We start from the raw sequence: 15,888 nt of genomic DNA, 5'->3' as shown, positions 1-15,888 counted from the left end.
TATAGTGGGGTGGTATCCTCCTTTGAATGATTTAAGTGACTTGACTTGGCACATGTTCACACATGTAGTTGAAACAAATCAACATAGCCTTCACGATATTTATGTTCATGGTGGATTATATGCTACTCATGCTTGCACTCAATGTTTATTAATTTTAATGCATGTTCATGACTGTTGTCGCTCTCTAGTTGGTCGCTTCCTAGCCTTTTGCTAGCCTTCACTTGTACTAAGCGGGAATACTGCTTGTGCATCCAATCCCTTAAACCCCAAAGTTATTCCATATGAGTCCACTATACCTTCCTATATGCGGTATCTACCTGCCGTTCCAAGTAAATTTGTATGTGCCAAACTCTAAACCTTCAAATGAAATTCTGTTTTGTATGCTCGAATAGCTCATGTATCAACTAGGGTTGTCCGTATCTTTCATGTTAGGCGGGTTATTCTCAAGAGGAGTGGACTCCGCTCCTCACTCACGAGAAAATGGCTGGTCACCGGGTTGCCCAGTCCCATGCTTTATGCAAACTAAATCAAAATAATTGCAAACAAAACTCCCCCTGGGACTGTTGCTAGTTTGAGGCACTCGTTGTTTCGAGCAAGCCATGGATTGATGCTTGTTGGTGGAGGGGGAGTATAAACTTTAAAATTCTGTTTGGGAACCGCCTATAATGTGTGTAGCATGGAAGATATCGCCATCTCTTGGTTGTTATGTTGACAATGAAAGTATGCCGCTCAAAATATTATTTATCTCTATTTCAAAACCGAGCTCTGGCACCTCTACAAATCCCTGCTTCCCTCTGTGAAGTGCCTATCTATTTACTTTTATGTTGAGTCATCACCCTCTTATTAAAAAGCACTAGCTGGAGAGCACTGCTATCATTTGCATTCATTACTATTAATTTATATTGGGTATGACTATGACTGGATCTCTTTTACCATGAATTACATGTCTAGTCAGTCCTTGATCTTTAAAGGTGCTCTGCATTTATGTTTTGCGGTCTCAGAAAGGGCTAGCGAGATACCATCTTATTATATCATATCATGATTGTTTTGAGAAAGTGTTGTCATCTGAGATTTATTATTATCGCTCGCTAGTTGATTATGCCATTGATATGAGTAAACATGAGACCTAAGAGTTATTGTGAATGTGGTTAGTCATAATTTTTGCTGAAAACTTGGATGCTGGCTTTACATATTTACAACAACAAGATCAAACAGAGTTTGTAAAAGTTTTTCTTTATCACTTTCAGTTTATCAACTGAATTACTTGAGGACAAGCAAAGGTTTAAGCTTGGGGGAGTTGATACGTCTCCGTCGTATCTACTTTTCCAAACACTTTTGCCCTTGTTTTGGACTCTAACTTGCATGATTTGAATGGAACTAACCCGGACTGACGTTGTTTTCAGCAGACTTTCCATGGTGTTATTTATGTGCAGAAACAAAAGTTCTCGGAATGACCTAAAACTCCACGGAACATATTTTTGGAAAATATTAAAAATATTGGAAGAAAAATCCATGTCAGGGGGCCCACACCCTGTCCACGAGGGTGGGGGCGCGCCTGCCCCCTGGGCGCGCCCCCTGCCTCGTGGGCCCCCTGACGCTCCACCGACCTCAACTCCAACTCCATATATTCACTTTTTGGGAGAAAAAAATCAGAGAGAAGGATTCATCGCGTTTTATGATACGGAGCCGCCGCCAAGCCCTAAAACCTCTCGGGAGGGCTGATCTGGAGTCCGTTCGGGGCTCCGAAGAGGGGAATCCGTCGCCGTCGTCATCATCAACCATCCTCCATCACCAGTTTCATGATGCTCACCGCCGTGCGTGAGTAATTCCATCGTAGGCTTGCTGGACGGTGATGGGTTGGATGAGATCTATCATGTAATCGAGTTAGTTTTGTTAGGGTTTGATCCCTAGTATCCACTATGTTCTGAGATTGATGTTGCTATGACTTTGCTATGCTTAATGCTTGTCACTAGGGCCCGAGTGCCATGATTTAAGATCTGAACCTATTATGTTTTCATGAATATATGTGAGTTCTTGATCCTATCTTGCAAGTCTATAGTCATCTACTATGTGTTATGATCCGGCAACCCCGAAGTGACAATAATCGGGACCACTCCCGGTGATGACCGTAGTTTGAGGAGTTCATGTATTCACTATGTGTTAATGCTTTGTTTCGGTACTCTATTAAAAGGAGGCCTTAATATCCCTTAGTTTCCATTAGGACCCCGCTGTCACGGGAGGGTAGGACAAAAGATGTCATGCAAGTTCTTTTCCATAAGCACGTATGACTATATTCGGAATACATGCCTACATTACATTGATGAATTGGAGCTAGTTCTGTGTCACCCTATGTTATGACTGTTACATGATGAACCGCATCCGGCATAATTCTCTATCACCGATCCAATGCCTATGAGCTTTTCACATATTGTTCTTCGCTTATTTACTTTTCCGTTGCTACTGTTACAATCACTACAAAACCCAAAAATATTACTTTTGCTACCGTTACCGTTACTTCCATATTACTTTGCTACTAAATACTTTGCTGCAGATACTAAGTTATCCAGGTGTGGTTGAATTGACAACTCAACTGCTAATACTTGAGAATATTCTTTGGCTCCCCTTGTGTCGAATCAATAAATTTGGGTTGAATACTCTACCCGCGAAAACTGTTGCGATCCCCTATACTTGTGGGTTATCAAGGATGTCATTGGATTTTGTGTTGGCTTCATTCCTGGCCTTAATAAGATTGGTCTCCCTAAATCGCGGTATGAGGGGAGACTGACTGGAAAAGGCACGCTTGGAGGGGACTCAATAATATGCAGGGACGGACATTCTTGGTCTGAAGCACACTACACAGTTCTACATAACTCTACCTTGGTGACCCCCTATGTCGATGAACACAAGAACAGTCTGCGCTCCAAACACCCGGAGCAGTGTGACGACTGGATTACATGTGAACACATCAGGACTTTCGGCGGTTGGTTGGAAACACGTCTCAGAGGTGATAACACTGTTTGTGATGATCTGTACGTACTCGTTGTCCAGGGGACCATCTTCGACTGTATTGACTTACAAAGGATACGAGATAAATGGGAATACATTTTACACGATCGCCCAAGATCAAAAGAGCACCAACGAAAACAGCGGTGTCCGCTTTGATGCAGCAACCAAGAGGGGAAAGGACACATATTATGGTTACATAGTGGACATATGTGATGCATGTCGAAAGTAGTACTAATCCAAACTTGATCAAGTTAGGATTAGTATTACTTTCGACATGCACCACATGTTGCCTTCACTTCAATGTAAGCCATGTTTAGGCATAGCAGTAGCATTGGTAAACCAAGCACGGAGATAAGAGAGGACACTTCTCTCTATTAGCTAGCTAACACCCTAAATTAACCCCTCAAAACCCCCTAAACCACCCCCTTTCAAAAAAAACCTCAGCTCCTGCCAGCTGCTGACGCGTGGATGCCTTTTGGTCCCGGTTGGTGCTACCAACCGGGACCAAAGGCCCTCCTACCTGGGCTCGCCGCAGCGACCACGTGGAGGCCCATCTGACCCGGTTGGTGTAAGAACCGGGACTAAAGGTTTAGGGCTTTAGTACCGACCCTTTAGTCCCGGTTCCCCATGAAGGAAATATGCCCTAGAGGCAATAATAAAGTTATTATTTATTTCCTTATTTCATGATAAATGTTTATTATTCATGCTAGAATTGTATTAACCGGAAACTTGATACATGTGTGAATACATAGACAAAACAGAGTGTCACTAGTATGCCTCTACTTGACTAGCTCGTTGAATCAAAGATGGTTAAGTTTCCTAGCCATAGACATGAGTTGTCATTTGATTAACGGGATCACATCATTAGAGAATGATGTGATTGACTTGACCCATTCCGTTAGCTTAGCACTTGATCGTTTAGTTTTCTGCTATTGCTTTCTTCATGACTTATACATGTTCCTATAACTATGAGATTATGCAACTCCCGATTACCGGAGGAACACTTCGTGTGCTACCAAACGTCATAACCTAACTGGGTGATTATAAAGGTGCTCTACATGTGTCTCCGATGGTACTTGTTGAGTTGGCATAGATCGAGATTAGGATTTGTCACTCCGATTGTCGGAGAGGTATCTCTGGGCCCTCTCGTTAATGCACATCACTATAAGCCTTTGCGAGCAATGTGACTAATGAGATAGTTGCGGGATGATGCATTACGGAACGAGTAAAGAGACTTCCCAGTGACGAGATTGAGCTAGGTATTGAGATACCGACGATCGAATCTCGGGCAAGTAACATACCGATGACAAAGGGAACAATGTATGTTGTTATGCGGTTTGACCGACAAAGATCTTCGTAGAATATGTTGGAGCCAATATGAGCATCCAGGTTCCGCTATTGGTTATTAACCGGAAACGAGTCTCGGTCATGTCTACATAGTTCTCGAACCCGTAGGGTCCGCACGCTTAACGTTCGGTGACGATCGGTATTATGAGTTTATGTGTTTTGATGTAACGAAGGTAGTTCGGAGTCCCGGATGAGATCGGGGACATGACGAGGAGTCTCTAAATGTTCGAGACGTAAAGATCGATATATTGGACAACTATATTCGGACACCGGAAGTGTTCCGGGTGGTTTCAGAGAAAACCGGAGTACCGGAGGGTTACCAGACCCCCCCGGAGAAATAGTGGGCCTTATGGGCCTTAGTGGAGAGAGAGAGAGAGAGGGCTGGCTAGGGTAGGCCGCGTGCCCCTCCCCCTCTGGTCCGAATTGGACTAGGAGAGGGGAGGCGGCGCCCCCCTTTCCTTCTCCCTCTCCCCCTTCCTTTCCCCCTCCTAGTAGGAGTAGGAAAGAGGGGAGTCCGACTACTACTAGGAGGAGGACTCCTCCTCCTGGCGCGCCCTACAGGGCCGGCCGGCCTCCCCCCTTGCTCCTTTATATACGGGGGCAGGGGGCACCTCTAGACACACAAGTTGATCTGTTGATCTCTCCCAGCCGTGTGCGGTGCCCCCCTCCACCATATTCGACCTCGGTCATATCATAGCGGTACTTAGGCGAACCCTTGCGTCGGTAGCTTCATCAACATCGTCACCATGCCGTCGTGCTGACGAAACTCTCCTTCGAGCTCTACTGGATCGTGAGTTCGCGGGACGTCACCGAGTTGAACGTGTGCTGAACACGGAGGTGCCATACGTTCGGTACTGAGGATCGGTCGATCGTGAAGACGTACGACTACATCAACCGCGTTGTCATAACGCTTCCGCTTTCGGTCTACGAGGGTATGTGGACACACTCTCCCCTCTCGTTGCTATGCATCACCATGATCTTGCGTGTGCGTAGGAAAATTTTGAAATTACTACGTTTCCCAACACCCCAACCGGGACAAATGGGCCTTACGAACCGGGACAAATGGCCCTTTTTCTACTAGTGAGGCCAAGCCAAGTCTGAATCTCCATCCACACTCTCACTGCGAACCGACACTGCAAGAGGAGGTGAGCCGCGCGTCTCTTGAACCTGCTTGCTAAGAGGGCAAATGATGTAGGGTAGAGACCCTAGGTGGCCCAATCTTCACAAATTGCGGTTGATTTGAGGAGGAACCCGAGGGGAAAACATGAGAAATCACAAAGGAAACACTCTGACAAGGTCCACACCAAGTACTCCTCAAATCACAAGCAATACATGGGATGCATCAAGATCCAAGCACAACAAGGGAAATAAAGATACAAAAGTGGTTCGTCCAAATCTCTAGGAGAGATGGGTCTTGATAATCGTATGGAGGGGATTCTCCACCCTTAAGAGGGTTTGCTACTATGATGGGGATTCTTCTCCCATATGAGGGCTTGATGATTCACTTGGGGAATCCTTCTCCCTTAGGAGGCCTTGTTGATCTAAGATGAGACCCTACTCCCTTAGGAGGAAACCCACAAGGGGCGATACATGAGCAAAGCTATATGGTTTAGTTCTAACCTTTGCTAACCCTAGAATGGAGGAGGGGGTATATATAGTGCAAGCCACGAAGGGTTAGGTGAGGGGTGAAAAGGGTACATGGGCCGCCTCCCAAGACACTGCGCGTAGGCAGGCCAGAAGTTCTGGGAAACGGAAGTTTCGGGCAAGTTCCAGGGCGAGTTCCAGGCTTTCCAAAGAGTTCACACAACCGCGCGTGAGGGAGGCAATAAGTACCCTACGTTCTGCTTGTTTTTATTGCGTTGGGGTGTAGTACAAAGTACATGTACCTACCAAGAGATTGTAATGTGTCATCTACGAACTTGGCCCCTCGGTTTATATAGGTACCGAGGGTCCCAGGGTTGCAGGATCTTAGTCGACTACATACGATGAGACATGATTTCTCATGGATACGTCATCTTGGAGTTTATGTCAAGTCTTCAGGATCTTCCTTGTAGCCGTCATGGGTTGCTTGGAGAGGCCCAGGACGGAACCGACACGTGGGTCCTCCGCCCAACTAGGCGGGACACCGTCGCAATGATTAGACAGGGATGAGGCAAGGGCACGGAGAGTTAGCGAAGGAATAGCAACTATGTTTTCCTTCTTCGAAGAATGTGTACAACGTGGAGTCCCATAGCCTCCGGAGGGGCGAGAACGGATCAAATGCGCATTGGATAGTGCTATTCTCACTTTCATTTTCATATTTACGAAACAAAAAAACAGATGTTATGGGATACGAATGCGGGACCAGTGTTACTCAAATATGGAATTATGGATACATATCGGATGTTTACTTGATTCGAAATGGATAAGAACATGTTAGTCAAGGAAAACAAGTCAATGGCTATGTGCCACAAAATGATCAATTTGACTTTGGTTTTTATGTGCCATTCTTTGGTTTGGGAATTAATTGTATTTTTCTTCCAAGTCTTTATCATGGCTTCAATGCGTATTGCGGAGGGGGTCGAGCAAAGCGGCACTAGTGGTTTGCCCATGTAGGCGGGTCCTTCTAGTTTTGGAAAGGTTTCATTTTTTTCTCTACCTGGTTTTTTCATGTTTTGTTTTTTGTTCATTTTTATAATTGCTTAAATATTTATTTTTAATTCATGAATATTTTTGGAATTTCAGTAACATCATTTAAATTCTTGAACATTTTCTTCAGAATTGTGAATGTTTTCTTAAAACGGTGAAGGTTTCTTCATATCCGTGAACTTTGTAAAAATTTGCAAACAGTGTTCTAAATCCGCAAAGATTTTTTAAAATTCATGGCCCTTTAAAAAAATTCATGAACAATTATAAAATTAGTGACCTTTTTTCCCATATTCGTGAAGAATTTTTTAATTTGCAAACATTGTTTAAATTCAATAATATATTTCGATTACTTTGAAATGTCTCAGAGATTCACAGTAAAAATTAAAAATCATGAATGCTTTAAATTTTGTTGAAAAGAGTGTGAATGAAACGTTTGTTCCAATATTGTCATGCGGTGCCCATGACCCAACTAGACCCTTTACATGCAGGGTCCACTTTGAGGGGAAAAAACACCCTGGAGCTTTCGCAGGCCTCTATTCCGAGAGAAAAAAAAATGCTACTGACGGTAAGAATTCTCGAATATGGATATTGGATTCAAATGATCCACGGTCACTTCTCAATCTTAGTTTTTTTTGCGAATAATTTTCAATCTTAGTTGTTGGAGCCCCGGCAGCCTTTGGGTCGTGACACGAGGAGAAACCGATGAGGAGACCACATCGAGAGCCCTGCCCTGCCTGTGTCCATCCGGTAGCTGCAGTCTGCCGTCCGATTCAACACAGTATCAGATTTTATAAGTCTCTTTTTTTGAATCTAGATTGCATGTCCCGAGAAAAAATAAACTTCGGAAAGATGAAATGCATAGTAAGTGCTGCTTAAACACAAATACTGCAGGACAACAACGACCCTGAGGTGAATAAGCAGGAAAAAAAGGTTCAGAAGGGCCCGTAATGTAATTATAAGAAAAATGTAGCATTCGCACAGCAAAATACTCCTGGATAGCATAGCACGATGGCAAGCTCAAGCCCATCATCTAGAAGGGCTGCAAGTCAAAAATAAATTAAAAAAATCTAGAAGGGCTGGAGATGCTCTAACCGTCCAAGAAAAGGAATCTCAAAAGGAATCGTGCAAGAAAAGGAAACAGACCATTGGGGAAATCTACAATACGCATCCAGAAACAACAAGAAGCAAATTGTGTCCGGCATTTCGACATGCACTGCACTGCGCAGCCCAAGTTATTAACAGCGATTGTGCTACGCATCAACCATCTATCCGAGAAGGTTAACAGCTGAACTTGAAACAATGATACTCCCTCCGTCCCAAAACAAAGTTAAGACACTTATTTTGGGACCGAGGGAGTAGATGGTAATAATTGCCAACCGTGCAACAGAGAAATGCAACAAGATATTCATATATTTTAAGGGTCTATGTTACAACCAGCAACACAGACAATCAACATTCACGGTGGTAGATGCATGAAGATAACTGAATTATAAAAGAGAACTTCATTGAGAAGTTGGATATGATGCATCGTGCAAGAATTAAATTCAGTAAGGAGTGCTCCAAGGTACTTATTCTACAAGTCAGGTGCAGCTTGCAACCCAGCACGGGGAATAATCTGCATCTTCTCATTGTGCTACAACAAAAGGGTGAAAACAGGAAACACGCTGAAACTCGACAGTTACGAAAACCACTGATCAAGCGGTCGAATCAATTCTCCAGTTCAACAAGTAGTGATACGAGGCATAAAGATTGATAAACATCAAGAAGACCACTTAATAAACGGAATGAAGCAGAGGCCATGAGGCGGATCAGCTGGCAGATATTTCAGAAGCAGAGCAAAACAGCTTGGTAATTTTGGCATCAACACAGGCAGTAGCCACAAAAGGTTATCAAAAAAAGCATAGCTTCCATCTCAACAACGTAACAGTCACCTCTGATCAACACCTAAAGGAAGAGATCATAGAAATTGCAGCTCATGAGGATACGAAAACTAGGCTGTTAGGAAGCACCGCCTCACTCAACACGTCAGATGAATGGCCAAGCGTCCACAGCACAACATTCTGGTGCCGTGAAGAAACCATGCGGAACAAGAGTTTGTTTGAGCCGATGCTTACAGGCACATGAGTCTTGGAAGCTAGCAACCAGTTCACCAGAGGTGTCAAGGTAAAACAGCCAATGACCGATACTGACCAACAAGAACACGTCCCCAAAACCCGACGGAACATTCGCATCGAAACTGTTGCTTTGGTATCACGACCCACCATTGAAACTAACATCGGATGGTGAAGGCAAATGGGTCGCTCACAGAAAAATTCCGGACACAATTTGCCTCTTGTTATAAAGATTTGAGGGAAGGGCTGGAGATGCTCTAACCACACGGCTTGCATCCAGCATTCTCTACAGAACATGGCCACATCAAGAACTGAATTCACCAGATTTCATCACAAACCGAAAGCCGATCAGCCATTCAGATCATCATGTAGTCTCTCTATCAAGAAGGAAATCAATTAAAAGTGCACGTCCAGAAAGACACATCCACACACTAATTTTGTCATGGTCTGAAGAAATAAGCATTCAGATGAATCCACATCCACACATTTTATTCATAAAGTGTATCCATCCATTCGTAAATCAGAAAGAAAGAAACAGGGTCTGAAGAGGAATGAATAACTTCTTCATTAATTTTATTCACACATGATTGATAAATTCAGGTCATGATAATCCATGAATTTTTGACAAATTAGACAGACAGTCACCAGATATATACACAGGGACACGACCAATTAACATGACAACAGAGCAGTATACACACAGGGACACGATCATCAATTAACAGGAACAGAGCAGACGCGGATGGAAGGGAATTGCGCAGCGGCAGCAGAGGCGGAGGGATGCGGACGGCTGACCTCTGCTTCACGTCTTATTATTTGCAAATTGAATGAGATCGGATCAGACCACGATCCAGTCCTCCTCCCCGTCGGAGAACTCGAGCGCGATGGTGATGCCCTGCACCACGCAGAACCCGTCGTCGTCCTCCTCCTCCTCGTCGGCGTCGTCAGTGATTTCAGGATCGTGCTCCTCGATTTCATCGCTGGGTGTTACTGCTGCCGTGCCATCGGCGTCGTCTTCTGGGCCGGCCGGCGCAGGGGCCGCGCGGGCCTGGAGGCCGACGATGAGGTCGTACAGGTCGGAGATCCCCCTTGGGGGGGCCTGAAGATCGGCGCCGTCCTGGTCCTCATCGTCCTCCTCCTCCTCCTCCTGGTGCCAGCTGTTGCCGCCGGCGAGGTAGGCGAGCACGGCGGACGCGGAGGCGCCCTTGTAGTCGGGCACGCCGCCGGTGCGGGCGGCGGCGGCGGCGGGGTCCCCGTCGACGAGGCGCCAGGAGACGAGGCGGTGGTTGAGGGCGACGTCGGAGGCGCGCAGCTTGTGGGCGCCCTTGGCCTTGTCCCGGGCCTTGGCGGCGGGGTGCACGTGGCAGCCGGCGCACCGGGGCCGCCGGCACCGGCCCGTGTCCCTGGACGCGTTGGTCGGCTTGGACGGCGCCCTGGCGTAGGCGACGCCGGCGAGCTCCAGCGCCGCGGCCGCCGCGTCGCCGTTGGTGCCGCCGGCGACCCGCAGCAGCTTGTTGCGGTTGACCCGGACGGCGCCGTGCTGGAAGCCCTCCCTCTTCATCGGCGAGATCGCTTGGTTGCTTGGCTGAGAAGGGAGAAAGGAGGAGACTTTGGGGGAAGTGGTGGATGGTCGGTGGGTGGATGGACGCAGCAAGGTGAGACTCGTACAAGGCGAGAGGAGAGGAGGAGGAGAGGCGTGGGACAAGTGTGGTTGGTTGGGCAAGTGTGTGGGGATCGCCAAGGGGAGGGCGGTTGGTGGTGGGGTGTGGTCAAGGGCGGTGTGGGCACGCAAGGCTCTAAATTTTTCTTCTCATATCCATCCGTAACCAAAATGGCTTTTAATAAGAAGAAGAAAGGAGACGAGGCAAATGGGGTCGGGATTGATAAGTAATCGCACATTCGCACATATGCGGTATCGTCCCGGAATGTGCTACGACGTGTACACGGACCTTGTGCCAGTCTTCAGTTTTGCAGCAAAGCCACCGACTCCCTCCCTCCGTCCTCAATTACTTGTCACGGAAATAGATGAGAAATGAAGAGAAACAAGAAAGATTGAAGTGAAAGGATTGATTTCATTGATAGTGACTGCAGGTACTTATATGTCGTGAGCCGTCGTGTTTACATGCCAGTTACAAGGTTTGCGTCGTTTCGGAAAGACACGACGCTGGTTTGAATTAACATGACGATGGTTCGCTATCTACTGCGTCTGGACAACGCCAGGATTCTAACCAGGAATCTGCTAATCGCCTAATTAGCCAAATACTAATACTATTAGATTCCTAACAAGAAAATTCCAAACTGAGGGAGTAGAACATATTTCATACTCTTATCATGCTTAAGAAGTACTCCTATCTAAAAAAAGGGAAACTCAAAACTAAGACAAATAGACGGTAGCACACGTCCCAAATCTATGCACTGCATTCTTCACTGCATGTTTCATACTCTTAGGGAACATAAACGAGTTGGAAATATTGCATGGACACATGCATCAGTTCAGATAATTCCCAGTCTGATGCTTGAGCATATCCTTTTTATTTTTGCGGCAAAATGCTTGAGCATATCCTGTCACGTAACAAACTGAAACTCCATGCACGCACGTTGCTGGCCGTTCGTCGAGCTGCAACTCCTCCCTGGGTCCTCAACCAGGACGTGTGAGTGCAACGCTCTTCGCTCGGCAAGACGTTTCATTGAAACGTTGCTCGCATAATCTGTACATAATTGGTTTGCTACTAACATTTGGCAAGCCAACATTTGATAAAATTAGAAGTTGCCAACATTTGGCAATTTTTTATGAGATTGACAATGAAAATTGGCAAGCAACCAATCTCTAGCCAATATTTGGCATGCCAACTTTTGGCATCAAACCAATTATGCTCCGCATCCTTCAACCCTGCATGGGGGGGTCTAAAGTTTTCTGGGCAGCGTCCACGTGACCGCTCCTTCGTCAACGTCCTCGACGACCGCTCCTTCGTCGACATCCTTGACGACATCGTCTCCGGTAAACTCCATCGACGAACACCTGTGCAACGACGTCTAGTCTGTAAGTTGCATATGGTCTTTGCTCATACGAGATTAATCTGTGTATGCTCTAGCAGTTTCCATACAAGGTCCTTCTAGTGTTTTAGAGTCTGTTCTGTTGTTCCTGCCACTAGTGTGTGTTCAGCGCCCTGTGCTCTGTCGACACTAGCCTGGTAGACAGCTCTAGCGCTTCATGTAATGCTGTTCTTTGCAAGCTAATTATACATGGTTTTCTGCTATTGATGTGTTCCTTATTGGAACTAGTCTCCATGCTTCTGAAGAAATGCATGTGCATGTTTATTCTGCTCCTGTACGTACTAATGAGAGGAATTAAATTAATGGCAAATTTTATACTGTTTGTAACAGAATGGGACTAGATGGTGGGAGTTTGCTAGGGGATTTAGACGTGGAAAATAGACTTTTAATCCCAACCCCTTGTTTGGTGCCTCATGAGAATTATACTAGTGAGAATGGAGAAGGTGTGCCGACTTGACTTTGCACTTTCATGTAAATAGATTCTTGTTTAAGATCTGGATCCTAAGGCCGGGCAAAAAAGGCAACCACCCCGAGCCTCAAGGGGGTAGGGCCGTACACTACTATCGTTAAATATAAAAGATTACTGTAGTATCTCTATCTCTATCTCTACTACTTAAAAAGAATATAGGGTTCCCGTTTCACCTTTCTTTTCACCACTCCTTCGTCCAACCTTCTCCGTATAATAATCAATCATATTAATTTACTTACCTTCTGAACCAATTTTATTTTAATTTACTTACCAAACTTCTGACCAAAATATAAGCTAAATCTCTACTTCTCTATCTCTACTACTTAAAAAGAATGTAAAGTTACCGTTTCACCTTCCTTCTCACCACTCCTTCGTCCAACCTTCCCCGTAATTAATCATATTAATTTACTTACCTTCTGGACCAATTTTATTTTAATTTACTAACCAAATTTTTGATCAAAATATAAGCTAAATCTCTACTTACTTAAAAATAACGTAAGGTTCCCGTTTCACCTTTCTACTCACACTCCTTCGTCCAACCTTCCCCGTATAATAATCAAACATATTAATTTACTTACCTTCTGAACCAATTTTATTTTAATTTACTTACCAAACTTTTGATCAAAATATAAGCTAAATCTCTACTACTTGAAAGGACGTAAGGTTCTCGTTTCACCTTTTTCTCACCACTTCTTCATCCAACCTTCCCCGTATAATAATCAATCATATTAATTTACTTACCTTCTGAACCAATTCCATTTTAATTTACTTACCAAACTTCTGATCAAAATATAAGGTAAATCACTGGCATAATTTGATGAACATTTATTTACGCAATCGCATACTATAGGCATGTAAATCACTTCTAACCAAATATAAGGTAAATCACATGCGGAATTTGATAAACATTTATTTACACAATCATATATCACGGACAGGTAAATCACAAGTTAATGTAACTAGAATTTTTATATTTGGTTATATCACGGACATTGTTCTAGTCTAATAAAAAGTATACGCTTTTGTTCCGCAGACCTATATGTGATCAGCCCCAACGACCATACCAGCCAAACCCTCCAAAATATATTGTACACAGAACCAAAACACCGTCACTAGCTCTGCGACGTTCCTTGCCATCCACTGTACAATGTCGTCTCTTTGGTCCAATATATGCATTACATAAGCCCCTGTACACGACCTAGAATACCACGGCGTCCGGTATCCCGAAACGAGTCGACGCCTCATGATACCAAGACCAGGCGAGCTCGTCCACGCCTTTGAATATTCGCAAACTCACTAGGTGCGAGAGTTTGTTTGTCTCGTTGCAACGCACATGCATGTTTACTAGTAATGAAAGCAAAAGGTTACCTGAAACCCAACCGTTGCTTGGAGCCAGTGAAGAATATCTGCATTGGCTTTTATTTCATGGTCCGTGGGCCATGGCAGGCGTCTTGTGTTACGAATAGCAAGCAAAGTGGCTTTGATCTACATAATAACGAAAAGCATCATCTTGGAATCTCAGGAGGGTATGGTAAACTAGATACCTCCTAATCGACGCCTTCCTAGTGGCAGAGCTATGTGCCCCTCCCCCCAATCCACATGAATTTGTACTAAGCCACATGAATTTATTTATACTAGCACATATGCCCATGCGTTGCAATGGGAGAGATTTTCTCGTGAGAAGCATCGGGAGAGATAATTGATGTGTCCATCAAAACGTTTTCCACAACAATGGGGCAACAAAGCGTAGAGCTGTAGTGTTTTCACGGGTAATGTTTGGCCCACGAGATCTTTATAGTAGTGGGGATGGTCGGAGTGGCGGCCACCACCCAACTCGTGCCTTTTTTCCCTTCAGGTCCGCCTCCTCGTCGAGGTTGTGGTGGCCTTCTGATTTTATTATAAAAAAATGAGCATTTTGTTGAAAAAAATTGCTAATTTCCGGAAAAAGGCAAACAAAATTTGAAATAGGAAGATTTTTTTAATTTCACAAACATTGTTTGAAAACAGGAACCATTTTTAAGGCCGAGAAACAGACATTTTTTGAATTTGTGAACAATCTTGAAAATGGAAACTTGTTTTGAACATTCAAAACCATTTTCAGAAACATGCTTTAATCATGAACATTATTTTGAATTTGTAAACATTTCAATAAAAAGGAATATTTTTTGAATTTCTATTATTTTAAAAAATACAATTTATTTTAAAATTATCAAACAATTTTGGTTTTTATTAAGAAATATGAACATTTTTTGAATTTTGAACCAATTTGGAACGAGAAAAAGATTAAAGTTTCAAATATTTTTGAAAATCAGAACAAATTTTGAAATTCTGAAGATTTAACGAAAATGTGTAAAAAAACGAAATTCTGAAATAAAAATAAAAATAACAAATTTATAGGAAAAAATAAAAAATAACTTGGAAGGGAAAAAGAAAAAGGAAAGTAGGAAAAGAACACAGAAAAATAGAAAATGGGTCGGCCCAACGTTAGGCGACCGATGCGAAGTTCAAACTATGTGCCGCCCTGTGCGAGAAATAAGGTTTCCCTGCTGCGTGGGCAGGATATAAATGGGTGGATTCTCTGGGCCTTAGCGCGGGTGGGCCCACATGCAAAATTCTGGACAAAACTTTTTTTTCCTAGTAGATGGACCACAAAAATTTAGTACCACCTCAGATATTAAAAAAATATTTTCGGTGGTGAACGAATGAAAAATTAGAGAAACGCACCTTGCTTTATTAGTAGGTATAGATATAGATTGGCCAAAATCTAGTGTTGATGAGTAGATTTGGTTTACTATTATTTAGAAACTATCACTGCTAAATAGATTTGGCTTAGTACTGTCCAGATAACCAACCACTTTTAGAACTTACCTCTTGATCGGTTTCTGTTTCATGTGGAACAGATTCTTTTCGAAATGACGTTGTCACAACCAACTTAATTTATGTCTCTTGTGGAAAGTATTTGCTCTTTAGGACCTCATGCAAGAAATTTGTGGTCTGACACGCCTTTGCGAGCTGAGTACTGAGCAAACACAAAACCATAGTAGGGGTTAGGTAGGACATTTAGCGTGCGGGCTGTGCACATCAAGAAAGAAATGAGTAGCGCTCACGGGTCATCCTCGAGCGGCTGGTTGTACATGTTGTAGCAATGCTTGTATAAAATCACCATTTTGAGAGCACCGAATGTGTGCTCAATCCATTCCTTCGTAATGCATTCAACATCTTGAGAGCATTGAATTTGTAGTAATGCATTCCTTCAAGCAGCGACTAGACATT

At 43.9% G+C, this 15,888-nt stretch overlaps 1 protein-coding gene across 1 annotated transcript; it reads right to left on the bottom strand.

Annotated features, from left to right (window-relative positions):
- Nucleotides 1–9,634: 9,634 nt before the first annotated feature.
- On the bottom strand, nt 9,635–10,914 carry LOC109747707 (uncharacterized). The gene has a single exon (XM_020306725.4). The coding sequence runs from the start codon at nt 10,651–10,653 to the stop codon at nt 9,931–9,933; it is 723 nt and encodes a 240-aa protein (XP_020162314.1). The 5' UTR covers nt 10,654–10,914; the 3' UTR covers nt 9,635–9,930.
- Between the last annotated feature and the right edge of the window lie 4,974 nt (nt 10,915–15,888).

This window comes from Aegilops tauschii, chromosome 3 (genome assembly GCF_002575655.3).
Source record: "Aegilops tauschii subsp. strangulata cultivar AL8/78 chromosome 3, Aet v6.0, whole genome shotgun sequence".
Taxonomy (NCBI): Eukaryota; Viridiplantae; Streptophyta; class Magnoliopsida; order Poales; family Poaceae; genus Aegilops; species Aegilops tauschii.
This window is presented reverse-complemented; position numbering and strand designations above follow the sequence as displayed.

Coding starts and splice junctions, on each gene's coding strand:
- LOC109747707 (XM_020306725.4), bottom strand. CDS start 10,653: ATGAAGAGGGAGGGCTTCCAGCACGGCGCCGTCCGGGTCAACCGCAAC.